General features: G+C 41.3%; 7 protein-coding genes across 7 annotated transcripts; 1 reads left to right on the top strand and 6 right to left on the bottom strand.

Annotated features, from left to right (window-relative positions):
- Nucleotides 1-321: 321 nt before the first annotated feature.
- Bfra_008342 (putative hscarg dehydrogenase protein) lies at nt 322-1,254 on the bottom strand (the record flags this gene model as incomplete). The annotated part of the gene is made up of 1 exon (XM_037338705.1): nt 322-1,254. One exon carries the CDS (start codon nt 1,252-1,254, stop codon nt 322-324), a length of 933 nt encoding a protein of 310 aa, XP_037192011.1.
- Nucleotides 1,255-1,681: 427 nt separating this feature from the next.
- On the top strand, nt 1,682-2,981 carry Bfra_008341 (putative c6 finger domain-containing protein; the record flags this gene model as incomplete). Its single annotated transcript, XM_037338704.1, has 2 exons — nt 1,682-1,780; nt 1,833-2,981. 2 exons carry the CDS (start codon nt 1,682-1,684, stop codon nt 2,979-2,981), a joined length of 1,248 nt encoding a protein of 415 aa, XP_037192010.1.
- A 302-nt stretch (nt 2,982-3,283) lies between these two features.
- Bfra_008340 (putative ostreolysin) lies at nt 3,284-4,062 on the bottom strand (the record flags this gene model as incomplete). Its single annotated transcript, XM_037338703.1, has 3 exons — nt 3,284-3,487; nt 3,669-3,789; nt 3,974-4,062. 3 exons carry the CDS (start codon nt 4,060-4,062, stop codon nt 3,284-3,286), a joined length of 414 nt encoding a protein of 137 aa, XP_037192009.1.
- A 4,072-nt stretch (nt 4,063-8,134) lies between these two features.
- On the bottom strand, nt 8,135-11,751 carry Bfra_008339 (putative protein kinase protein; the record flags this gene model as incomplete). The annotated part of the gene is made up of 2 exons (XM_037338702.1): nt 8,135-8,887; nt 8,938-11,751. 2 exons carry the CDS (start codon nt 11,749-11,751, stop codon nt 8,135-8,137), a joined length of 3,567 nt encoding a protein of 1,188 aa, XP_037192008.1.
- Nucleotides 11,752-20,779: 9,028 nt separating this feature from the next.
- Bfra_008338 (uncharacterized protein) lies at nt 20,780-22,185 on the bottom strand (the record flags this gene model as incomplete). Its single annotated transcript, XM_037338701.1, has 2 exons — nt 20,780-20,889; nt 20,919-22,185. 2 exons carry the CDS (start codon nt 22,183-22,185, stop codon nt 20,780-20,782), a joined length of 1,377 nt encoding a protein of 458 aa, XP_037192007.1.
- A 1,632-nt stretch (nt 22,186-23,817) lies between these two features.
- Nucleotides 23,818-24,467, bottom strand: Bfra_008337 (putative mfs gliotoxin efflux transporter protein; the record flags this gene model as incomplete). Its single annotated transcript, XM_037338700.1, is given in 3 exon segments — nt 23,818-24,095; nt 24,351-24,404; nt 24,419-24,467. 3 exon segments carry the CDS (start codon nt 24,465-24,467, stop codon nt 23,818-23,820), a joined length of 381 nt encoding a protein of 126 aa, XP_037192006.1.
- Nucleotides 24,468-24,833: 366 nt separating this feature from the next.
- Nucleotides 24,834-26,078, bottom strand: Bfra_008336 (putative mfs gliotoxin efflux transporter protein; the record flags this gene model as incomplete). Its single annotated transcript, XM_037338699.1, has 5 exons — nt 24,834-25,248; nt 25,301-25,460; nt 25,517-25,551; nt 25,606-25,712; nt 25,935-26,078. 5 exons carry the CDS (start codon nt 26,076-26,078, stop codon nt 24,834-24,836), a joined length of 861 nt encoding a protein of 286 aa, XP_037192005.1.
- Between the last annotated feature and the right edge of the window lie 190 nt (nt 26,079-26,268).

The following is a 26,268-nucleotide window of genomic DNA, read 5'->3' as shown; positions in this document are numbered from 1 at the left end:
GTTTGGCGAGGGGTGTGATGCGGATGGGAATATGGGAATATGCGAGAGGAAAGCTGATACCTAGGTAGCTTGTGGTTTATTTGAAGGGTTGGGTTGAGAGTTGAGGATAAGGAATCAGGATGATAATTGGGATTATCACTGAGTAGAGATTGATACGATTTGTATAGTTGGAAATTTGAACTTTAAAGTGATCTGTTGCATCTCGAATAGAGCAATGAGTATTTGGAATGAGTCGTTAGATTTATGACTTCTGTTACTATTCCTGATCCTGTGAATAACTCATTGGATATGGCTTAGACGATTGGTTGATCGGTTGTTCCATCATGCAAGTTGATAAGGATGCGCTTCCAAAAACTCCTCCAACGTCGCTAATTTCCCACGCGCATTCTCTATAGCCCACATAACCTTCTCCTCGGATCCTGGACCCCAATATCCAAATTCCTCACAGAAGCTAAAATACTCTGCAAACATATCCGCAGCAAAAGGTATACTGCTCTTGAAAGTCTCCGCGCTGACTTGTTCATAAACGATAGTTCTTCCACTCGATTTCGACAACGCAGCGATAATTTCTTCCAGTGTGTAAATTTTCGCAGCGGCACAGAAAGTTTCCCCTTGATACTTATCCGGCGAAGCGAGAATAGCACCCACGAATTTCCCTGCGTCACCTACTGCGTCGAGTAGAGGAAATGGCATTTTCGAACTGGTATGTCGAGATATCACCCATGATTCATCAGCCGCCGCTCGCGGAGCAAGAAATGTCTGCACTTGAAAATTTTGCATAAAGGAACCAAGCGAGATGAAGGAACTTTTAATCGGAAGGCTTCGAATATATTGCTCGATCTTGGCTTTTGCATCAAAAGCGGTCACTTTGGTGTATTTACCTTGGGAGAGCGCGGATACGTGAGGTAAGGTGCTGAAAATGATATATTGCACTCCCATCTCGATAGCTACATCGACGATGGTTTTACCGTTGTGGTATTCGATTTCTACAGCGTTGGAACTGAAATCGGGAGGAGTCATGATGAATACGGTATGCACGTTTGTTAATGCTGTGCGGAGCGAATGGGAATCGGTGATGTCGCCGTGGATCATGGAGATTTTCTCGGCGAGGGTTTGAGATGCGGGGGAGGTGGTGTTGCGGGTTATGCCGCGGATGGTGTATTGTTGGGATAGGGATGCGTCGTTTAGTATATTGTGGATGATGGAACTTCCTTGTTGGCCGGTGGCTCCAAAGACTGCGAGGATTTTGGACATTGTATTTGAGGTGTGTGGTTTTTGGAAGATAAAGTCTTGAAATGATGGTTTTGAAAGAAGCTTATGGAGTTTGGTGACGGTGTTCATCAACATTACAGATATTTTTCATCCTTTTATATACATCTGCGTAATTAGACAAAATCACGCCCTCTAGGCTCTAGTCTCCTTCCATTCCTGAGTTGGTGTTCTAATTCCAAAAATAGTATAGCGTGAAGCGACTCGCTTGTTCGCTTTCAAATATGATTGGCTGTGTGGAACTACACCTGGTCGTTTAGTGCTTACATATCACAAAAGTGGATCGATAATATTCTACTTACCAATCCATCTCCAAGTCAATTGGGTATCGGAAGCTCGCATCTTCGCATCTTCGGTTTCTCGTGCATCTCGAGAAGTAATTGATAGATCACAACTCCAATTCACAACTGTGATGGAATCTGCTGATACCCCTGTTCCACAGCAACTCAAAGTGCCTTTGCTTAGGAAATCTCACTCGGGGTGTCGTGACTGTAGAGTTCGCAAAGTGAAGGTACAGTAATGAATCGAATAAGTGTTACAATCGTTGCTAAGATTATCTCTAGTGCGATGAAATAAAGCCCGTCTGTTTCAATTGTCGACGACGATATATCAACATCTCACAATGTGAATGGAGTACGGGCTCCCAAAAGTCCAAAAAAGCAGCGGTGCAGCGCTTTTCAACGCCCATTATACCTGCACCTAGTTCTAGCCTTGAAATTTATCCAAACACCCTAGCAGATACAACAAGCCAATGGCGATCTCTAGAACTCCGCTTAATGTACCATTACAGTACAATAGTCAGTCATCTCATGCCCGCCTGCCAAGGCGCTCCAGCACGCGCATGGCAACACACCATCCCCCAGCTCTCTTTCGATTCCGAAATCGTGCTCAATCCCATGCTCGCGCTCTCAGCACTACATCTGCATACACATACACCCCAAGATTCTCTTCTAAGCATTGCATTAAGACGTTATCTCGATCGTACACTTGTGAATCATCGACAAGCTCTTTCAGAAGGCGAAGAACTCTCAGAACAGCTTTGGCTTTCGGCAATTTTATTGTGTCATGTTTATTGGTTGCTTTCGCGACAGAAACAAAAAGATGAAGAGTATGAGGTACCGGTTCAGGCAATCAGGATGTTGGAGGGTGTGAATGTGGTGTTCAAGCAGAAGAGAAAATTGCTGGATCGATTGGGATATGCTCCGTATCAATTTGAAAGTTTACCTAGCGTATTGTCGCAGGATGAGCTATCTGGAATTGCAAAACTCCAAATGAGCGGAATAGAGGAAGATCTCGATCATTTAGTAAATGCGTTTTTCATTTTCACACAATCAGAAAGTATTCAAAGTGTCTACCTGGAAGCGAAAGAGTCAGTACTATTTCACTATCGAGCATTTTTCTCCGGTACGAGTGCGCAGATTCTGAGACGTATGGTTACAGTTATGCCGGCGAGATGTCAGTTAGCTTTTCGTGTATTACTTGAACGTCATGATCCTTTGGCAATGGCATTACTGGCGAGAGTGTTGGTTTTATTGAAAGGATTGGATCATACGTGGTGGGTTAATGGCGGAGGGAAATATGAGGTTGTGGAGAATGATGTGAGGGGTATGAGGGGATTGATGCCAGAGAAGTTTCGCTGGATAATGGATTGGCCGTTTAAGGTTTTGGATGGGGAAATCATTTTGAAGAGGGGGCTACTGGGTCTTGAGTAGAAATGAGTGAATGATATGGAAAACATTACTGTCATCAGGGCCGGGGGTATCCTTACCCTATGTGAGGCATTTGGTCTCATAGGGCAAGAAACTGAGGAGTATTCTTGGTGTTCTAGACTTTGTCTACCTAGTCATAATTATCACAAGCATTATATCGCAAGTCTTGCACAATTTTACCAATCTTAACATAGTAATAGAATAACTTCATGTCTGAGAGCCCCCGCTTATTGTAGAGTTTTGCTCTTAAATGCCTTCATACAGCAGATGACACTTTCTGTCTCTCTTTCAGCCAGAAGATCAATTTAAAATCCATTCTTCATAACCTTCACGTTCACTCTTCCCAGACTTCCCCCACTGCGATTCCAGCCCTCAGCAAGCACAAGATATCGGCCGCCTAGCTCAAAACCATGAACTTGGAAATCATTGTCTCCACTAGCTGGATCATTCCAAGACAATCGACAGATCTTCGTTTCCCTATCATAGAGTTCAATGCTACCCTCAAGTCCCTGCGGTTGTGAATCAGCGAGTTAGTATCACTTTACAAAGATAGGCTGTGAAACAAAGTAGGGCGTTCCAAATGTAATGAAAATCTGGAGAATGATTATGGAGGTAGAGAGAAACAATTTTGTGGATCGTGAAGCAAAGCCAAATTTCAATTGCTGCAAAGTTTAGGATTGATTTACTAACCTTTCCGGTAGAGCTGGAAGAAGCGCAAATATCGATTGCAGTGTGGGGCGGAGCGACTTTCTTGTTTACGTCGGCTGCGGAGATCTCAACGTCTTTCTTGCCATCTTCGTGAAATTTGCCTCTGTGAGATGAATGTTAGTGAAAGGGAAATGATATTGCGGATTTCCAAACTCGCGGATTAGAGATGAGACTCGATATTTAGAACTATGCAATTGAATCCATGAACTAAATATCTTTCATTCAACCGCAATCCAGAATATTGGAAATCCTAAGATGGGATATGTGAAAAGAAAGATGAAAATTACTGTTTTAGCTCTGCGTTCTTGAATTCGAGGAATCCTCCCATCATGGTATTGTTGACGTTGATAACGACAGAACTATTTATTCCACTCATGATTGCAGTTGAAGAGGTTATACTAGATGATTATGAGTTACGATTTTGCTAGAGAGGGGAAGTATAGGTTCTCAACTTACATATTTTCTGCTTTAAAAAAACGATAATTTGGAAAGTTGAATTTGTAATCGATTGCGATGAGTCTGTATGAACATGATGATCCTCGGAAAAGATGGTATTATATACCTTTTCACAAGCCTAACACTTGTTGCGAGACATATATGACGCGGTAAAGCTATTCTTGACCGAGACATACGTGCCTTAGGCTTTCGATGTGGCAGCTAAAATTTTGTAGATCTTGCCATCTTCAATGCCCGTGATGTCCCTTCGTTCAGATCAATGACTAAGTGCTGGTCCCTAGACTGTCTGATCCCGTCAATTCATCGGATGAATTGAGACATTAAGGAGTACAGTAGTAGTGTGGCAGGAGTATGAAAGGTAGGGAACAATCTTCACTGAAGATTGTCATTCATTGCACGAAAGAAATGCGCCAGAAGGAAACTGGATGGAGGGTGAGAGCCCACGATTCCCCTGCCATCGATACTCCAGTGACATTTTTCCCTTTCCAATCCCACAGAAAGCGTCGAAAAGATGTTGAAACTCGAGGTCTTCGACTTCTAGAAGGTCCGGATTTACAACGTTCGCCATGTGCGGAGAGAAAATTCGGTGACAATGCTCTTCAAGACAGTAACACATTCTCGTTTAGGATAAACCCCCTAAGGGAACACACAAATATTCTCTTGTGTAATCAGAACGAAGTCAATCAAGACAACTATTCCTGGTGAACTGAACAAAACTTCTTCTAGACGATTGGAAACAGTACTTAGAATTTCACGCACCAGAAAGTGGAACTATAGGGTTCGGCTGCTAAGCAGTTTTTGAGAGTCGCAAAGGGGCTAGTCACAACAAACCGAATGCTAGGGCTATATTTGTTTCGTAAAGACTCCAAAATCACTGCTACTGCCTCACAACCTGCTGGTAAATCTCGCTTAGATCCACGATCAAATTCTAATGAAATCAATCTTTCTACTCATATCTCAATAAATATATCCATCAAAACTCAACAGAATTGAAGTACCATGGGACAAGAGGACTTATCTTACACATTCGTGGACTCTGTAGGAATAATGAACTTGCTTATCGATGTCGTTCTATTTAATGTATGTAATATTTTATAGAAAAAATCTAGGGTGTGTCTGATTAGTTTTTGACAACCTCTCTATATTTGCCTTCGATTGTTATTGCTATTTTCCATTCTACTATGAGTACATGGTGGTAGTTGTAACTCGTTATATGAAGACATCAACGGAATCTATCTACCATCCTCTTATTAATACAGATAGATATACTATTTAACACTAAAATACACTCTTGCACCACAACCCTCCAAGATTATCCACTAAGCACTTCATACTCTCTTGATTTATCTTTCAATCTAAACCTGTACTCGAAACTATCATACTCCGAACATAAATCGGATGATATTTCATCCACTCGACTCTATAAAACCTAAAATACCAGCCATTCCCATCTGGGAGTCAAAACATTGAGAAGAATATCTAAACTAATACTCTACCCCTCACATCATCAAAGCCCCCCACAGCCCCGGAAAGATAAACCATCCAATCATCAGCACATCATCACCATCAACCTTCCCCCCTTTATCCCGCCCCCTCTATTCCAATTCTTTTACTGGAAATCCTCACAAGTTGTAGCTCAAAGATTCACACATATTCATATACGTACATTGATCCCCAAACTGATCCCTCAAACTCGAAATTCCCAATACATACGTACCCTTAAATTTCATATTTCATATTTCAAATTTCAAATCCCACAATAGCCATTCAATCTGATGCAAGAAATTAAGAATGCGACAGCATTTTTCATTTAAGACTTAGAATCAACTCTGTGATCGCTTATTTGCCACGTGAATACATTTGCTGCAACTAGGCGCCTAGTTTTCCATCTCCTGTTTAATCTCGGGGCTCATTTCTGAGTACCACTCACTTCCCTCACTTCATCTATTTCATCCATCTCATATAAACCACAATATTCATAAATCCACTACCCTGTATCTCCCCTTTCATCTTCATCTTCACCTTCATCTTCATCCCCCATTCTATATTCAATCGCTCTCCCCCCTCCTAGCACACTATACTGCACTACACTATACCAATCACAAAAATCAAAATTCAGAATTCAAAATTCAAAATAACGAATAATATACACATACACACATATATACACATATACACGCACAATATCATATCTAAAATCGCTTTCAAATACCTACCTATATAAATATACTATCTCAAATACACCCATCCCCATCCCCATCCCCGCACTACTTCCTACCAATTCTACCTAAAAGCCCAAACGAACCGAACTAAAAATATCATTCACACCCAGTCAACCAATACCCAATACCCAATACCCAATACCTAATACCCAATACCTAATACCCAATACCCAATACCCAATACCTAACACCCAATATACTCAATAAAACTCTCACTCTCACTTTCACTCTATTTGATTTACTATTTCCCATTATAGTTCATCTTCATCTTCATCTTCATCTTCATCTCCACCTTCTGACACATATACTCAGATATGAGAGAGATAAAAAGAAAAGAAAAGAAAAGAAAAGAGGAACGTGTAGAGAGTAATATCTATATATTAATTTCATATTGATTAATAGGTTTACTATCATATTACATCACATCATATCACATTCCACTACACGATAAACCGCTAAAAGATGATAATACTCAAACATCATTGATTCTCTTCCCTACCCTCTACTCTCTAGTCTCTACCCTCTACCCTCTACCCTCTATCATCTACCCTCTATCCTCTACACCCTATCCTCTACACCCTATCCTCTACACCCTATCCTCCCTTCATCCTCTCTCCCCGCTAGTCCAATTCAGTCCAGTCCAGGGCTTAATCCATCAAAACCAGCTGGCTACAAGCAACAAGCGACAAGCAATCACATTGTATCTCCAAATCTTTCAAAAGAAACCTCATTTGAACCAGCAATTCATTCAGCAAGTAAGTTGCTCATCCATTCATCCTTCCACACAATGTGTGTTCAGGGGATTGGGGTTCTCTATATCTACAGTTCTCCACTACCATACAACATGTATCCATTCACCCCATACACTACACCACTATCTCCCACTCCCACTTCCATTTCATTTACACTTCCACCCTCACCTCCACCCCAATAAACAAAGGAAAAATCAACAAATGAAAAACTCCTCCCAATCCATCCATCCCAAGCCAGTTCAGATCCCATCTTTGAAGACTAGCACAAAAACACCCCAGATATTCCCCATCCATCAAATCAATCAATCAATCCATTCCATCCTCCCGTATGATTAGGAATTCATAGAATACCTCCAACTCCCCTGTTAAAAGACAAAAAACATTTCTAACCTGATGTACCCCAATATTTGAGCACCCAGGCATGTAGAAAACAAAAGATAAAAAACAAAGTAAACCCCTTTGGAAAGGGACATAGTTAATACAAAGCAACCAAAATCTGGTTAAGCTTATAGCAAGCAAGAATAGATACTATTTATCTTTGTAAACAAATCCATATGCCTGCCTATCAGCTCGTAAAAAAAGACACAAGTAAAAAGTAAATAAGAATCGCCTTCTTTTTTCTTTCATAATAATCTTGACATGATAATCGTTCAATAACTTGATCAGTGATCCCACCAAATATTATCTTTCTTTTTTGATTTTGATGTTGTATGTTTTAGATGCTGTGGGTCTCGTGAATGTGTAAAATGAGCGGGTGACTCATGTGTCAAAGAATAATATATACAAGAATTGTAAAGGTCGTAAGGCTAGGAAGGCAAATCGTGAATCGTAGAGGTAGTGGTCGTAAAGTAGAGGTAGATATCGTTTGGTACGCCGTTGATATCCTGCTAACGCCGTATAGACATAATCAAATTCAAATTGATGTGAATCCAAATCCCGTCAAGTCCTATCCAGGATTGAGCGAGTACTTGGGCGATAATGTTAACAGCGAATGCTCCCAGCAAAATCTTGAAAGATTTTAAACGTCCATCATCTCAGCATCATCTAAGACTTCATCTGCTGGTCCCCAGTTTCCTTCAAAAACAGTGGCACCAGCACGACGCCTATTGCTAACCCATTGAAGACCTGGTGATTCGAGCACTTCATGAATCAAAGGTCGATCTTGAGGACGTGGTGAGATCATCCATCGAACAAGCTTATCGAGTGTACATTCATGATCAGGATCTCTCATGAATTCTGGGGCTTCTTCAAGTTCGCCTCGTCTAGAAGAACCAAACAAGTTGCTTGGGTCATGGGCGAATGATTTGGAGGATGAAGTGAATCGTTTCCGGCTAGCAGCAATTGGTGAACCAAAGTCGACTTCAAGTTCGTCGTCGCTGGCCATGGAATCATCGCTAGGTACGATGGGGATGCCATTGGCATCACGGGGCATGCTACTTGCTTCACTCCAAGTAAGACTTGGAGCTTCACTCATGTCTCCGGATCTGAGACGTTGCCAAGAAACTCCGTTGTCGGGCAAGTATACGTTCGTGGCGATTTCGAAAATGACCATGCCAAGAGCGAAAACATCTGCTGGCTTATCGTACTGCCCAAGGAGAATCTCGGGTCCAATATATTCACGATCTCCTTCACCTTCAATCGCATCGGAAGCAGGCCATGAAGTTGCCATGCCAAAATCTCCAATCTTCAAGACACCCTCAAAAGTAATCATGATATTAGCGGGTTTGATGTCAAGATGAATGAAGCCAGAATCATGAATATGCTTGAGCCCCTACTAAATGTTAGTTGAAAGTGGCGAAATTCGATGAGTATTTAACTTGCCTGTCCGATCTCAAGTAAAATCTTCCAGATTCTGAAATCATCTACTCTACCCTTTCGACCATTTTGAGAAAGGAATATATCAAGACTACCTTCTTCACAATACTCCGTTTGAATGTACAAGTAATTCTTCTCTTCCCAGAAATCGACATAATGAATGACATTGTCAGCCTGACCGAGTGCCTTGATAACCTCAACTTCCTTGAGCTTTCTTGATCGATCCTTGTAACCTTGATATGGTTGTTTTGACTTCTTGACAGCAAAGACACGGTCTGGTGTAGGTGTTGGTGGTGTTCTACCAGTCATTGGGGAATCGACCGAATCACCAAACATGAATGTTGGAGCCTTGTGCGCACTCTGAGTGACTTTGTATACTTGAGAAAATTCTCCTGTTCCGATCAACTCGATTTTGTTGAAACGTGATACGAGGGACTCATCCACATCTCGGGGCGGAAAACTACCAACTGGGGTGGTGCTAGTTTTACCGAAATAATCTCGACCAGTGGTTGGTGTAGCTGGAGGTGGAGCAACGGGAGCGCTGTTGGCACCGAAGTGAGCGTGACCATCTCTATGGTTGGAGATGGAAAGGCTACTGGGATCGGGGAACAACATGTTGTCTTGAGGTGTACAAGGCGACAATTTCTCGAGGAAATCTACACGCTCCAATGGACTGGCTGGAGCCACGTGACTAATTTTAGCAAAACCGGGCTTTCTTGAAGGACTCAAAAAGGAAGTAGTAAGAGATTTAGCCATCAGCGGCGAAGGAGATTGTAGGCCCCGCAATGCTCGGGACCTGGAAAAGGATGGTACAGAAATGGAAGTACTGAAAGAAAGTCCGGCAGTGACAGGTGTTGGAGATTCGTTCATATCCGTGGATGTATCACTGTCTCCCTCTTCCTGCTCGCCTGGACTCGTAGAAAGGTTCAACTTACTGCTTGATCTTGGTATCTTTCCTAAGCTAAAACCACCCACGGCAGATGTTGAGGCTGGAATCGATCGATGACTTGTGGGGCTACCATTTTGGAAATGAGAGAAGCTTGAAGCTTGTTTTGTTGGAGTTGGTGGTAAATCAAAGTCGCTGGTTTGGCTGTCGGTCTTGAAGTCTGGGGATCCACCATCATCTCCGTCGATACTCAAAAAGCTTCCTCGTCTGGTTAAACCTCTTGGCTGGCCGAAACCACTTCCGAATACGCCGCTGCCTTTTCCGAAGGTACCGATAGCCGGTACTCCATGGGGGTTGAAAGGAGTAGATGGGGTACCAAACGAATGGCGGATTTGCCTAGCTTTTGCGATGGCACTAGTGGGTACTGCAGCGGGGTAAGTGCCGAAGATGTTGTTCTGCTTTTTACATGGGGTATCTGGAACATTGGACTTGGTATTTCCACGAAGCATCTGGACTTCTTCGGGTCTTCTGTTGACCTTTGAAATAAGACCGGTAGACATGAAAGCAGCAGGTAATGGTTTGACGGATTTAAAATTCTTTGGGGTTGAGAAGTCATCAGGGGCATCCAAGTTGAATGGTCTTAGGGCTCCAGCAGGTAATGATTTTGAGAAATCAATCTTGGGTTTTTGGCTACCACCAAAATTAACGGGCACATGCTGGACAGGTGAGTCCTCGGCGATGCTCGAGTTGGAGGAGGAAGTTGTCATGGTTCGTGAGAGTGGGTGAGGTTGATGCGTATGGTGTTGAGTAGGTTGTTGCGATTGATTAATCATATGCATCGAAGCATTTGGAAGGTTACCTTGGTGGCTGAACGGACTATCGCGGTTCAGGGGTGCAACAAATTGATCCAATGACAATCTTGGACGATTCTTCTGCTTACTGGGGCTAACAATATCCTGATTCGCAATTGCAAAAGGTTGTTGCTGTGCGGATTGTTGTGCAGCCAGAAGCTGAGCGGCATGTCTTCTACCCCAAGAAGTCTTCTCGCCATTTCTTTGAAGTAATGTCGATTTGCGCAAAGAGGAGGAACGTCGAGGGGTAGACGTGAAAGGAGATGCAGTATTTTCCGAACTAAGAACTGTGGCTGATAACTCATATTCGTGGTTTGAATCGCTGTGGATATCGAATTTGGTAGGAGAAGTTGGTGCTGGTGCCTGTTCAAAGAGATTTAAATCATGACCAAAGTTGGCAGAACCGTGAAGACTTCTGCGCTTTGCGACTGGACTTCCGAGGGTCGCTTGTTCCAGATTCATGACGGGATCGCTGCGCTTCAGTGGACTTGAAGTGGATGCGCTACAATCGCTAGCTCCGTCGCTGCCTAATCTCAATAATGCCTGGTTGGTCGGCGCATTTGCGTCCAAGTTCAATTGCATTCTAGGGAGCTTCTCTAGGGCCTTTCTCTCCGCCGGACTGCTACCTCCAAAATTTTCTTGTCCACCCATGTAACCCAGTGGTGTTGGAGTCGCGTTACCCGTATCAATTGTTTGGCTCAATGCCCGCTTCATGGGACTTCTGGGGGAGGTTCGTAGGCGGGTATTCTGTCGAGGAGGGGCAGTCTTGGCTCGCGACGAGGATCGAAGTGCCAATCTTGCGCTTGGAGGAAATGGAACAGCGAGAGGTGATGGGGTATGAGGTGTGTTTGTGCCTGCGAACAACGCAGGGTATGAAGATGCGCGCTTAGATGGTGACACTGGAGATGGCGACAGTGGAGATTTTGGGGATGGGCTTGGTGATTTAGTGGCCAGTCGGAATTTGGATGGAGAACGCGATAAAGAACGTCTTAGCGATCTGACTGCGGAGGTAACGTCAACATGGTGAACATGTGTGGGTGATGGCAAAGTGAGAGTGCCTCCGCCGCTGTTGGAGTACGACATGATGTTTGTTGGAATGTCGCGGCTTGATAATTTAAGATGAGTGATCTTCTTCTTTTGGCGCTGGATTCGGAAATTATCTGTCTTGCGACATTCGTTACAGAAAGTGAGTATGTCTTTTCTTTTCGTTCTAATGTGAAATGGTATCGCGTCGTCTCGTCGCAAACTTTCGATTCTAGAAGGAAAAGGGTTTGAATGAAATGGACCAGTTAATACAGAGTTCTTTTATGTTGCCGGTTGTTTCGAGTGCTCGACAGAGTAGACTACAAGTTGAGAAGAGAAATAATCAACAGGTGTTGTCCAAAATGGGTAGTTTATTGGAGATCGATCGGAATGTAGACTGTACAGGTAATAGAAACAATGCGAGGAATGTTGTAGGAAGAGGATCGTGGTGGCGTGAGAAAAGAGAGGAGAGAGATCTTATGAAAGCGAAATCGTATGTTCGATGGGTGAAGTCGAGCGTAAGGAGGATGTATATTATAGAAGGTAGTTGCGACGTTGAAATATATTCTGTTGTTTGTTGAAATAGAAAAAGAGAAGGAAGTCTTCACGTCATAATTTGAATGTCCTTCTTTCTTTCCCCCTTTGAAGAAGATATCGCAAAATGGAATATACAGTGGAAACGACTGTAGGTTGTGGACCGTAGACCGTAGACCGTAAGTACTGTACTTGACTTGACTTGACTTGAATTCGAGTTTTGATGTTTCTGTTGGCTTTCGGAATTTGGCGTTGGTTGACTTAAAGATCAATCAATGAGTGGGTGGGCGGGTAATGACTTGTCGCAAAAGTACCTACCCTAAAAGGTATCACTAGTACTAGTTCTGGGTACTAGGTAATAGTGTAGAAATGTCGAATTTGAAGGTTTGTCTGTCCCTCTTTCTTTCTCTGTCTATCTTTCTTACTCTGCTTCTCTGTGGTTCTCTCTTTCCAATAGAAAACCAGTTTCTTATTGACAATGTTGTGTTGGGGAGGGATGTCGATGGGGATGGGGATGAAGACGTTGGTTGATATTACTCGAAGTGGGAAGGACTTTTAAACGTCGTTTAATTTTGAATTTCGAGATTTCAGTCTGGAGGGAATTATTGAATGTGAAGAGGAATTAAGTGAAAAGAATTAAATGTGTGTGTGTATTATAATCATGGATTTATTAGTATACCAAGGAGTGAGATTGTATGGTATGGGATGTATGGGATGTATGTGATGTATGGTATGTATAGTGCGTATGGTGTGTGTGGTGTGTATGATATAGTAGTGTATGGATGGAGGCTTGATGTTGAACGATGGGGGAAACAAAATGGGGGCGGAGTTCTATTGGGGGGAAGGGAAATATTACAAGGCAGAAAAAAAAGTTGTTTACTCACGAACGCGTCTTTTTTCATTTTTCTTCTTTTACCCGTTTTTTCGCTTATCCTTGACGCGTTGAGGACCAAAGTTGATAGATACTAGGTACTGTGCTGTATTGTACTGCATTGTACTATACTGTACTCTACTCTAGCACTCACTTGGTATTTACCTACCTAGGTCATACTTGGTTACTACTTGGTTACTACTTTGTTACTACTTTGTCCCAGCTTGCTTGTCTTGAAGAAACATTGACCACTTCAACTCCACCAGCTCTTCCCATTCTCGTCCAATCTATCTACTATGGAAGAAAGTCTCCCGGATAGCCAACCCCCAATGCAAGCTGATACCTCGGTGATACCTCAGTGCTACCTCAGTTCTCCGGTGCACAACATATAAACCGTTACAAATTTCCATCACAAGAAGAAGCAAGGAGGCACACATCAGCCCTCCTCTCCATTCTATTGGGTTTGAGCCTCCAGTACAACATTCTTCCTAGTCTTCCAACTTTTCATGTCGTTTCAAGCTTGCTGTACAGCATACATAGGTACCCAGTTTCAAAATGAAGTTCATGTTCGTCCTCTCTAGTATGGTATGGTACAGCATGCAAGATGCACAGGCGATACCCATACCGATACCGATGGCTGTGTTGTTTATTTATTTGGCTTATCAACAAACTTTAGCCAATGAAACGCGTAAAGCACAGATCAATCACATCTAGGTATATCTTCACGTCTTTCAGTCTTTCAAAGGATTAAAGCAGCAATACATAAAATGGATTGAATCAGCACCAATTAAATTCCTGCTTCTTCTTCTAGTCTGCACTAGAACTTCCTTGTTCCATCCACCATCCACCATCCATCCACCATCCATCCACCATCCATCCACCTGGGCATTCACAGGGCATCGCTACTACCCAGTCGCTTGGACCAATTGTACTACTGCAGCCCAAAGCAGTCCTCGATCAAATGCACACTTGACTGGACAGCTGGTCAACATTACACTTTTCTCACAAACCCCGACCCAGTCGAACGTGCCGAACTCTGTTGTGAAATCCCCCTCAAAAAATGCTAAGAATAAACTCTCATCCGATCCATCAAAACTTAAGAAAATATGACATCTGAGAGGCTGTCAATAATTCAACTCCTATTCCCCCTCCATGCATACACGCTGTAGAGAAAGAATGCCCAATATCTCTCGAGCGCTTCTTCTTGTGCCACGTATATTTTACACTCCAGACACGCATCACGAGCATTATTGTACTTTTCACCGAGAGGGTCTGTTTTCATGCTCGACTCTGCTTGCCATAAATATCAGGTCTGCACGGAAAGAAAAGAGATCGTTTGAAACTCATTAGTCCCATCCGTCCGTAGATGAGCAATTTGCGCATGAATGAATGTTTGTTTACTTTCATTCCCAATTCAGTCGACGTGTTTGTTATTTACATCAACATCAACATTAATCCACATCAAAACAAACAAACCCAATCTCATTACACACTGTACACCGTACAACTATATGAACGACCGATACCCAGACCAACATCCAAACCCTCGAATTCGGATTCGAAACTCGAGTAAAAGATTGGCGCTATACTACTAATCTACTAGTCCATTGCAACAAGCACCTCCAGTCGCCCACCGGATAAAAGAAATGAATGTACCCTATTCCCCATTCGTAACTCTCCTCCGAAAGAAAACAAGTCGATGATGATCCAGAAAAAAATATCCCTAGGGAAGACCCGCCTGTCCAGTGCCTTGTCTGCCCGCGCCGTCAATCTTTGCGATTCGACTGCGGACAAGGATGGGATAGGACATGGAAAAGCATCTCTCCACAATACTCGGGATGGGAATCTTGGGCAACGAATTACAGTATTCTTTCCATGTAGAGAGGTACAGGAGGATGAGAGAACGGCTCCGTAGAAATAGGGGTTAGATCTAGAGAGGCTGGGAAGAAATGTTTATGATTGTTCATGTGAGGATTGTGGAAACCTAGACACAGAGGTACCTGAGCACTTAAAATTTAGACATGTTGACTACGACAATCCAAACGCATTGAGTTCATCTAACCCATCAATTTCCATATACGAAGCCATCCCTCAAGTGTATCCATACAAACCTTTCTTCATCCTACATCCCTCCCTCCCTCCTTCCCTCCCTCCAAACCCACCAAAACACTACTTACTGTACACAAACTTGATAAACTTTTTCCAAGCCGTCCGCCACCCATCCCTCCCGCATTTCTATTTATTCCTAGTATTAGTATTAGTATTAGTGTGTTGGGTCAAAAACCGTGCGAAGGTCATTAATTGATTTAGTAGGTAATAGATAATCAATTACCTAGGTATTATATTAGAAGGAGGGGTCTTTCGGATCAGATCTGATCTGATCTGATCACAGATGGGTATCTTTTATCGCTATCATATCAATCATCACATCATCGATAATCGCATCATCGTATCGACGATATTCCGCTCCCGAGTCTGTGAGGGATAGATGGATAGCACGATAGACGACAGAGACGATAGCGATAGGAAAAGAAAAAGAAAAGAAAACACTATATTGTATCCAGGTAGGTAGCTATATCTTATCCATGGATGCGCATCGTCATCAGATTATTCCGTGCAATGCTTAATATTTTCTTGTCTCTGTCTTTGTCTTAGATGATATGATATTCGAAGCATACTTTATTGCTTATTTGTTCACGTATCGTCTCAGTAAGGTACAGACAATAAGGTAAGGTAAGGAAGGTAATGAATGATATGTATAGAAGCTTTAACTTTATCTCCTCTCAGTGTCCTATGATTTTCCTATCCATTTTTTGATTCTACTGAGTATCCGAATATCTGATATTCACATCGATATAACTAGGTATAGTATATAGAATATGCAAGTGTACTAACCTTACCATACTCCCAAAATTATCCTCCCCATTATCACATCATATCTCCATATCTCTCAATTTCAAACGCCAACTCACAGTTTAGAATCACTCGATTGGATTTTAAGGGTCCTACCCTACTCATCTACACATCTATTATTCCACTTCTTGTCTAGATTCTTTCAAGTGGAATAACAAGTGAGATAAGTACAGATGCAAGGAATTGGGATTGAGATGTTTAGCTTGTATTAATTATTTTGTTTCCCTGATTGCAATTCATTTCATGTAATTCATGCAATCAATCAACCAATTGATCTGAACCGGAGAGTACTCAACAAATAAGTACATAAATTGATGGATTGATTAATATCACTACTAGGTAGATAGGTTCAGAGAGCAAATACATACCCATCCTTCTACCTTACCTAGCTGTTACTCAATTATCCCATATGTGTTATATTACATTTCTCATGAAATCAATCCCAATGCCAACTCCAACTTCATTCACAATCTCCATCTCAATCACATTTCAGATCGCAGGAATGCAATACTACCCATGCAATGCAATGGATTGGAAACACGGGGTACATATATATGTATAGGTACACATGGTACGAGAAAACAATGGAATGGAATGTAAGATGAAATGAGAAACTTCTGAGACATAGTATGACATGGTAGGGTGATGAAGTGATGAATGATCGGCAGAACCAGAGTCCTGGGATATGGGATTTCCTCATGGGGATTCTGGAATTCGGAGACTTGTTATTGAGGAATGATTTGAGGGATTTGAGGGATTTGGGGGGAATGTTCGGCGGGAGTTTTGGGTAGGTATTTCCTATATTCTGTTTTGTTTTTCGTTTTTGTTCGTGGGGAGGGACGGAGGGGATATCTTCACATGATTGAATAGCACCTATCTGCCTGCCTATCTAGCTAGATATATCTTGTATACAGGTGGAAGTTGTACATACTATCTATCTATCTATCTATCTACTCATCTCATCAAACAATCAAATACACATCCATACATACACCCACACTGAAGATCTCCCGAGTGAGAAACGAAGAATTAGAGGGGGAAGAACTCGGATTCTGTATTTCTCAAGAGAGAAAAGCTATCTAATTTTTTTAGGTGAGATATCTCTACATTTTACCTAGGTATTGATTATTGAGATGAGCGGAATGATAATTATAATTCCAATTCTACTTGTAACTATAGGTTTGCCATTCTTGAAATCACACGAGCAGTAGGATGTTTCTTGTCGTGTCTTGCTTTGTTTATCTTGCGCTTGAGTATGGAATTATATCTCATATCGGGATTGTCTATCGATCTACTGGTAGCTAGTTTAGGTAGTATACCTTTCCTATAATAGTATCTTACAGTGTGAGAAAAACTCTTGATTCTCTCGATTTTGACTCTATATCCTCAGTATCTATCTCTATCTTCGAAATGGTGATGAGTATCGTGTGATGCATACGAATGTGTTCATCCAGATCTACCGCACTATTTCTTTCCCGGACCACAGTATGCAAAGTTGAAACTACAGGTGAGGAAGTGATGGATATACTATGTAGTTTCTATAATGTATATATATGATTACTTGTACATATATGTATTTACTTGCTAGTGTTTTCTCTATACTCGGCTATGTGATCAAGATCGAGAGGAATCGTAATCTCATTGTGGATTTTGAGATGGATATGTATGTAGGATGCTAGATGTCATACGATACGTAGTTCGTTTATCGAGATGCAGATGATTTCCCCCTTTCGAGTTCAGAGAAATTCGTTTATTTAGCTTTTTTTTTTCACATGTTAGCAACCTCTCTCTCTCTCTCTCTCTCTCTCTCTCTCTCTCTGCATTCTTCGTATTCTGCTCTTTGATAGTTTATGGTTTGACTCTTTTGATGAGAGAATTGTTATTCGCTATTCGCTGTATTGTTCTCGCTCTTGGGAAGGAAGTAGAAATTGCGCTAGAGTAATATATATTTGTTTCTACTGTTTACTTCTCCGTCCTTGAGTCTCCTCTGTTGTTCGATGTTATGGTTATTGTTACTTTTATGATCATTCCTGAGATTCTGAGGTTCCGAGGTTTCCTATGAAGATTTGCGAGTTTAGAGATTCGGGGAGGATTTTTGTGTTTGATGATAGGGGGATGGCATGGGATGACATGAATGAGGTATACAGAGGATTATATAAAAGTGATGTTTAGCGCTTGTGAAATAGTCAGTATTCTGAGGGGGGACTACTGTCATTTTCCAAGTTTACTTTGGGAGGGGGAGAATTTGAAAGTGGAAAAATAATCTCTCTTCTAATTCTCGCGCTCTCTTGCATCTTTGTTTTAGACGCTCTCACAGGTTCTGCTTTATCTGCGTATTTACCACTGTATAAAATACAGGTCTTTGGCATTTAAGATCTATCTTCTTAGCAAAAATGAGTTTTACTGTATCGAAGACCCGACAGGGCATTTGAATTTGGGAGGAAGATTTCTGGATGATGATTCGATGGTTTTTTGATTCGGAGTTGGGGTTTTCATTTACGGGGAGGGATTGAAAATGCAGAACTAAGAGAGCGTGAGTATGGGATTGATAATTGATAGCAATAGTTTAATGGTAGTGATAATGGGGATATATATACGGCAGATGATGGCAGGTAGTTAGATGATGATGATGATGATGATGATGATGAGGAGGAGGAGGAGGAGGAGGAGGAGGAAATGAAATACTTTTTGAGAGTGTTGGATTTCTTCTTCAACAATATAATCTTAGCCCGATGACAAAATCTCTTTTTATAAGGGAGGGAAAGCATTCTCTCCCAATGCGAGAGCCAGGCTTTCCGAATAGACGATGCAGAAAAACGAGTTAAGTAGGTTCTCATCTTAAGTTGAGAGTGGGTAGGGTAGAAATCTCTCCTCATAATTCACACTTTTGATATCTTCTCTTTCTGTTTTTCTTTTAGAGCGCGAGTATGAGTGTATAAATTACTTCTTTCTGTTCTTTTTTTTCTCCTCGGCTTTCATTCAAGAATCAGGTTGTAGTTGAAAGTTGGGGATATTGATAAATTGAGATCACTTGTTCAGTGAGTGATGAGAAGAAGTGGAAAGATTTTTACGAATATAATGGTAATGGTAATGATATACATATTTAATAACAATGATTTAAGAAAGATAATAACAGTCAAGAGTAGAAGATATTATTATCGTTGGTTTCACCTCGGTGATTATGGCGTCTTTATAATAGGTTTAATGCATTGATTGATATTGTGTCTCCTATATTCTAGATTCAGAGCTACGAGAGCTATATGCAATATGTTTGTGTGTTTGTGTGCTAGTGTACTTATGTGCATATTCGCTTGTATCGCAATAGTTGTTATGTTCTATTCTTAATGTGAAGTGAGTAATTGAGAATAAAGATGCGGTTTGATATTAGGAGCATAGAAGGAGTCTATCTATACATAGCTATGACTTCTTCGTTACTTCGTCTATTCTCGTCTCAATCGTAATAGTAATCCTTGAACTAGGCTTTATAAAATTATATTGGTCCTCTCAATAAAGCCTTGGAGATTTAATAGATGTCTTTTTTCTGGAATGTCTAGATATCAGAGTAGAGATGAGTACTTCCTGGATCGGCGAATGAAAATGAAAGAGTGATGAAAGGGATCTAGTCTAGTTGAGAATATGAATACCTGAATAATGCTATGACTTGATAGCAATAGAGGAAGAAGCTTTCAGAACTAGAATTCGAATATAACGTGAGAACATAAATACTTTGTAGGGACAGGAATGTGATACTTCGTATAATGACCGAAACTTGAGATCTTGAGATGTATATCCTAATTTGAAATTGATTAACCTTATTTGGAAAATTATACATAATCATTCTGTGAGACATGAACTTGATATAGGCTGTTCGTCATAACTTATTTATGGAATAGATTACGAGTGTAGGTTTGAAAAAGAAGTATTTATGGGATCTTCTTGAACGAAGGGTGAGTCGTGGATGGAATTTGGAAAGAGATTGAATACTAGATGGTTCGACTATCATGTGATCGAAGCTTCTTATTGAAAACTTGACTTCCAGATGAAACTGATAACATGATTCAAGAGGAGGGGCTCTATGATAATTGATATAACATTTGACATGGGGATGGGGACGGGGGAGAGGAGTTGACCGGTTTGATCTGATGGTCAGCATGCGATACTAGATCGAACCATCCTCTGGATCTAGAAGTTATACATGACAGTTTAAATATTTTGAACTGCCTTTCAGTTGAATCTTCAGTTTCGAGTTGGGAATGATAAAACGAAGTCATGTTTGTAATACTGCGGTTCAATTGGATGCATAAACTTGATGTGAATTATGTGTGTATATTGCTAATTGATTCTTTGAAATGGTACAAATATTCAGCTTCGGGAAGACAGTTGTGATAATTAAGAATGATACATATATGTTCTTGAATACGTTTGGGTATCTCTTGTTAAACGAATGTTGATGAGAAGAGTCGAATTCTTAAAGGATAGCGTTTTCTTCATACTGAATGGTAGGGTTTTGGATATAATTTGAAGATTTGTGAGACAAAATAGATGTATAGTGTGGTGTTTGCCAATGTGATTGTTAGACTTGAATTCCAGAATGAAATAAAATGATTGGTATTGTAGGTAAGTGCTCCTAAATGCAAACCATGAAAACAGAATCATATCGTGTATTACAATACAAGTAAATATTGATCCACCTCGAACCCTCACTAGCCACGGAAAGTCGATTGGCTACTCGTGATCATGTACAAAAATGAGGCATTACTTTATTGCATTCTATTCATCATCCTGTTCCGTCGTACTTTCCGACAATAACAGTCCACCAAATTTCTTTGGTCCATGCATACCAATTTCATCAACGTCACGGCCAAGAATACCCAGCGCATCTAATCTCCAAGCATCCCACATTACGTACCCCAGCTTCTCAAACACTCTCCTGTCTGGTACCACTTTCTGTTATCCCTTTCCCATTGTCTACGCACCCAGCACCATGCTGCATTACTTCCTGACTCTTCCCATGCAGTTTGTTCTTCCAAGCACTTCTGCAAAGTTTCAATAGAGATGTTTTCTCTCGTCGCATCGTTGGTCCTTAAGATTTGCCATTCTTCCAATGTCATCGACAGAAAATCGTCCGCGTCAATGAAGTAGATCCCATCACTGTCTATGGCACTGTATATAAGGTTCACTTTCTCCTTTCCAGTTTCTTTGCGTTTTACTTCCGCCAACAACTCAAACCCCTTGCTCATAGACAATTCGCTCACATTTTGCCAATCCCTCCAATCCTTTTCCCTGAGCCATTTACTATTTGCGGCTTCCTCGAGGGCGCAGCTCGGGTCTCCATCTATCCATTCTTGATAAATCCACACGTCTTTCCATTCCTTCGGATATTGCTTATACAGAGCACCATATTCCCTACGATACCAATCTCGTACGCAAATCATTTCTTCTATTTCCCATTCCTCGTATCTATCCAAGAAGAGGACTTGCTGCTCACTGGTTAATTCGCACAGAGGTCGGCGTCGTCTCCAGTCGTGCCGGTGGATACGATTTAATCCTTGCTCCATGAATGGACCTCTTGTATCTTGAGCATGTCTGTACGCTGAAGAATCATGGTCTTCAAGTGAAAACAAATAGGTAAAAGCCTCTATTCGGAGAATGGCGCGTTGAATGCGACAGAGCTCGCTCTTGGAAGGAGGTTCTGCTGAGGGGGCTGATAAGGGGATCCGTTCCCCAGTAATTGGATGCTTTCCTATCGTGCTTTCAAAGAATGCCATCGTCAATTCTTGGAGTGCGGACAGCTTCTTTGAAAACCAAATCATATCCTCCAGTGTGATACCCAGCTCACTTTTATCTAAATTTCTTCCACTTCTTAACAGTTCTAATAATGCCTTTCGCGATGTATCATCCAATTCGTTATTGAAACGATTACTGGTTCGCAGATGTAGGTGCCGTGCTGCTCTGATCACGAACCATGCTTCTTTTAGAACTTCGCTTCCGAGTTCGTTTTCTACTACTTGTTCGAGAAGTCGTGCATATTCCTCGCTATGGTAAGCGTTGTAGAATTGAGGTGATGAGTGGGTCAGGGATTCCAGAGAGGAAACACTTGGGAGACATCGAAGGACTTGTATTTTGAGTTCTGTGGGGAGTGCTTCGAGCTGTGATTCTGCTTGTGAAGCCGACATTTTAAGAGGTGGCGATTTGTTGTATGATGGAAATTAACTTATGGTTTTGTTTGACTTTTGCGTTTGGAACTGTGGAAATTATGAAGGAAACGATGAGATCATTACTTTGTAGGTAGTGATTTTCGTGACTCGATGAGATTAGTACTCACGTTTCTATCCAGTGGGAAATTCTTTCACCGACGTTTCTATTATATTCTGAACATTTAATACAACAAGCAGTACTTAAATACTCCAAATTACGAATAAAACCCCACAAATTAAATGATGAGTCTTCTTACGAAAGTCAAATGAATCAATCAACGTTAGGCTGACGTTCATCGCGAGCGTTGTCAGCCTGATTTTCTTAGCCGCCGCACCTTTCGCTTATGATATCTACAGTAGGATCTTATCTATGCTTGATGTGGATACTGAGGCCTATTTGAATGATTTGGACAATATATTAAAAGTCGATTTCTGTGACACTTTGCCTTAGAAGAACTGCGTTAGCAGGGTACAATTTATCCTTAGAATCTACAACTACAGAATTGGGAGCAAAGTGCTCGTAGAGCACTCCTATATACTAGCTATACACACGTGATCGTGCCTGTGCGTGTCCGCGCACGTGAGCGATCGCATTGCGATCGAGTGCGATCCGTGACAATTTCTGCCTGAGCTACTTATAAAAAAAGGTTCAATTAAATAATTATATCTTTTTCCTTTTTATTTTATTAACTTCTTTAAAATTATATATTGAATTAAAAACTATTTATTATTACAAATATTAACTGAAATTCACGAATACTTGAAGGAAATTATATCAATTGATTTTTTGAATTTTAATTAATAATTAAGATAGAAATATATTCTTAGTGCATTATCCAATTGATTCAAATAGGCCTTGGTAATGGATAAACATCGACTTTGACGGTTGTAGTACACAAGACTGCGAGGAATTTCATTTATTGAGATTTCATCATGTCTCATGGCATTCAAGACTTATCACATCTATCACCAGGCCACGATATAACAAGGTGAATCGAGAAATCAAAGCACTCACCAAATTATTCAGTTGGTATGTTAAATTCCAATCAACGGATACCGCCAGGCACTTCGATTCTTCCTTCTCTTTTTTACAAGAATATTATGGATTATTTTAGAGACATGCCATGAGTCACGTTTGTTCAAAATTCTCCAGCTACAACGCAATCTATTCTCAATCCGCTGTTTGCGGTCATACCTGCTTGAACTCACTGTGCACATTTGTTTCGCTTCACAGAACGAGCACAATCACCAGTACGCATACTCACAGAAGCATTTGCGAATTATTGAGATTACAGATTCGCACGAGTAAAATGCCAGAAATTTTCGCTCTACTGCTTCACATATCTTGTAAATCTGAAACGCAACCTCACTCTAAATTAAATTGGAATCCAAATACTGATTCTCCAATTTCATTACTCTAGCCGTTGAAAAACTATCAGCATCGGGTCAAGCAAACCCCTTAAGCTGATTTCATCAAATCTGAGTACCTTCCGAGAACTTATTATAAATGATCTGAATGGATAAATTCTAGGCTATCTTCCGCGAATCGCTCTCGCTTTGTTGTTCCAGCTCAATACCATGCTGAATGTCATCACCACTACTCACTTCCTGCTACATTCGAAACCAGCCTTGACTAAATGCGACTAGTGTTGCTGTTCCAGCCATGGCAATTGAGAGCGCGATTGCTATTCGGATCCATCTCATATAAGCAGCCACAATTCCAGGTAGCTCGCTTGGCGGAAAATTAGTTTGTGCTTGAGATGCCCCTATGCTAGATATGCCGGAAGGACTAATTGATGGATTGATGTGAGGAAATATGTTGAGAAGTTCATTTTGGGAAAGTGAATGAGCTGCCGAGACAATCAGAGCACCTCCCATTGACTGAAAGACTGCGTTGTATCATGGATGCCGGCTTATACTACTTTCTACATTGCAATTTGTGTTCACTGCCCTTTATAGTGGACGATCTAGTATTCGGCTCCAAACGGATAGCTTAATGAGCCCCCTCAAAGTTCTGGATAAGTCTCAGAGTCTCAGAGTCTCAAATCTGAAGCTCTGAGGCGGATTACAAAAGCATCACATCCAAAGTGATTGAGAGGGGAGATCGTGTCAAGCATTGCCCAAACAGAAAAGAAAACACTTACATAAAAGCATTGACGTAGCAGTTGCTATCTCATCTGCCTTCATAATGTTCTGTACTACAATGATGTACACATTAAAGCAAAGTCCAAGTCCAACAACTGCCAGAGCTTGGTAACCATTTCATTTGCTTAAGGAAGTGCCTAGCTGTAAAGTCATCAATAATCCGCAAGAGGTGGTAGTTAGTATTCCGCCGACGACCAAGAATGGATTAATGACGCCTATCTTGCCGACACTAATCCCCGTTATAATTTGTACCAAAGCTAGGTAAAAAGTTTTTAGCAGGTCTACTTTATCCATAGAGTCCAAAGTCTTAATGAGACCCAAGATTAAAGGAAGAGTTTGAATTTCAGATCCAGTGGCATCAGCTCCTCGAATCGCTTGAAAGTAGACTGGCGGATAATAGAGAAGGATATAGAAGCTGCCGGCGATTTGGAAAGTTTGGTGAGCACACGCTGTCAATCGAATTCAAGAAATATTGAGAAGCACTAACAGGAAACACAGCCCTTTGCGATAGTTTGTTTCCTGAAAATGCTTCGTAGGAGAAAAGCTCTCTCGCTTTGATACCATTCAATGAGCTCGGAAAGTACGAGAAATAATGCAAAGCCAACAAGTGTCCCAATCACACCCAAGTTACTTGATCGTTTGATAGCACCTCCCCACTGAAGAGCTAGAAGGTAACAGACAACGGACGCAGTGATGAAAAGAAATCCAGGTATATCCATTTGCAGAAGTTTTTCCTTCAAGGTCACCTCAACTGGTTTCACTGCATCTGGTATTTTGAAGAGAAAGATTGTGGAAGCCGCCGCGAGTGCACCACAAGGAAGATCAATTAAGATGCTGCTACCCATCAAAACCGCATTCGAGGAAAAGCATGCGTTATACTTTAACTTATCACTAACGCTATGATGCAAGATCAGTGAGAGCACCTCCAATCAATGGACCAATGATTGACGCAATGGCATATGCTGAGCCCATAAATCCCGTCATCGCAGGTCGTTTCTCTGGTGAAGCTGAAACTTCAATAATGATATGTGATCCTCCCAATGTTCCTGCAACACCAAAATCTGTTATAGCTCGTCCTACTGTCAATGTTGTGCTGTTTCTAGCAACACCTGCAACTATCAGTGAGGTATAAGAGTGAGATGCTGTTGGGCATATCAGAGCCTACCACATATCAAACTTCCAACCTCAAAGACGGCTATACTGATCTAATAAACAGTCTTGATGGGCAAGTGTTCAAAAGCCTTTCCCCACAACTATTGAGCTGCTGCGACGGTCAGAAATAGTACAGAGGCATACCATCTAACATCGTTGAGGCTATGAAACTTGTCGGTGATGTGTGGAATTGCTGTGGCAATGAAAGTCTGGAATCTAATTGTTAGAATTTCAAAGTTTTATTCTTTCCTTGATTCTAGTGGCGAAGTTTACGAAGATTCTTTATTGTCTCATATAATAACGCTTGCGTCAAACAGGACTACTACATGGCTTAGCTTCCGCCACCGAGCCTCCATCGCTTGATCCCAAGTTCTCATTTAACGCCCAGTCTACTGCTTCTCTTTAAACAAAACAGAGATGGATATTCTTACCAGATCTAGTGAAGCCAAAAACATGCTCAAAACTATCGCAATACCCACAGCAGCATATCGCCAGCCGGTCAAGTAGACTATGGCAGGAGTGCCGATAGTACCATTATCAATTCCTAATTCAGGTTGATTTCTTTCCAAAGTCATATTCTTAAGAATCATTATTATTGAAAGTCCAAGTAATCAAATACTTTAGAATAGTGAGACATTCAGGTGCGGACTTATTATCGTCTAACTAACAACTGTAAGACGTTGGTTGGGCTGTCAGCTTAAATTAGAAGACCAACTAAACTGAGAACTTCCATCATTATGATTCAGCACATCAAGTCGGACTGGT

Source organism: Botrytis fragariae (assembly GCF_013461495.1).
Source record: "Botrytis fragariae strain BVB16 chromosome Unknown tig00000061, whole genome shotgun sequence".
NCBI classification, from domain to species: domain Eukaryota; kingdom Fungi; phylum Ascomycota; class Leotiomycetes; order Helotiales; family Sclerotiniaceae; genus Botrytis; species Botrytis fragariae.
Note: the sequence above shows the minus strand (reverse complement) of the source record. Positions and strands in the feature narration are given on the sequence as shown.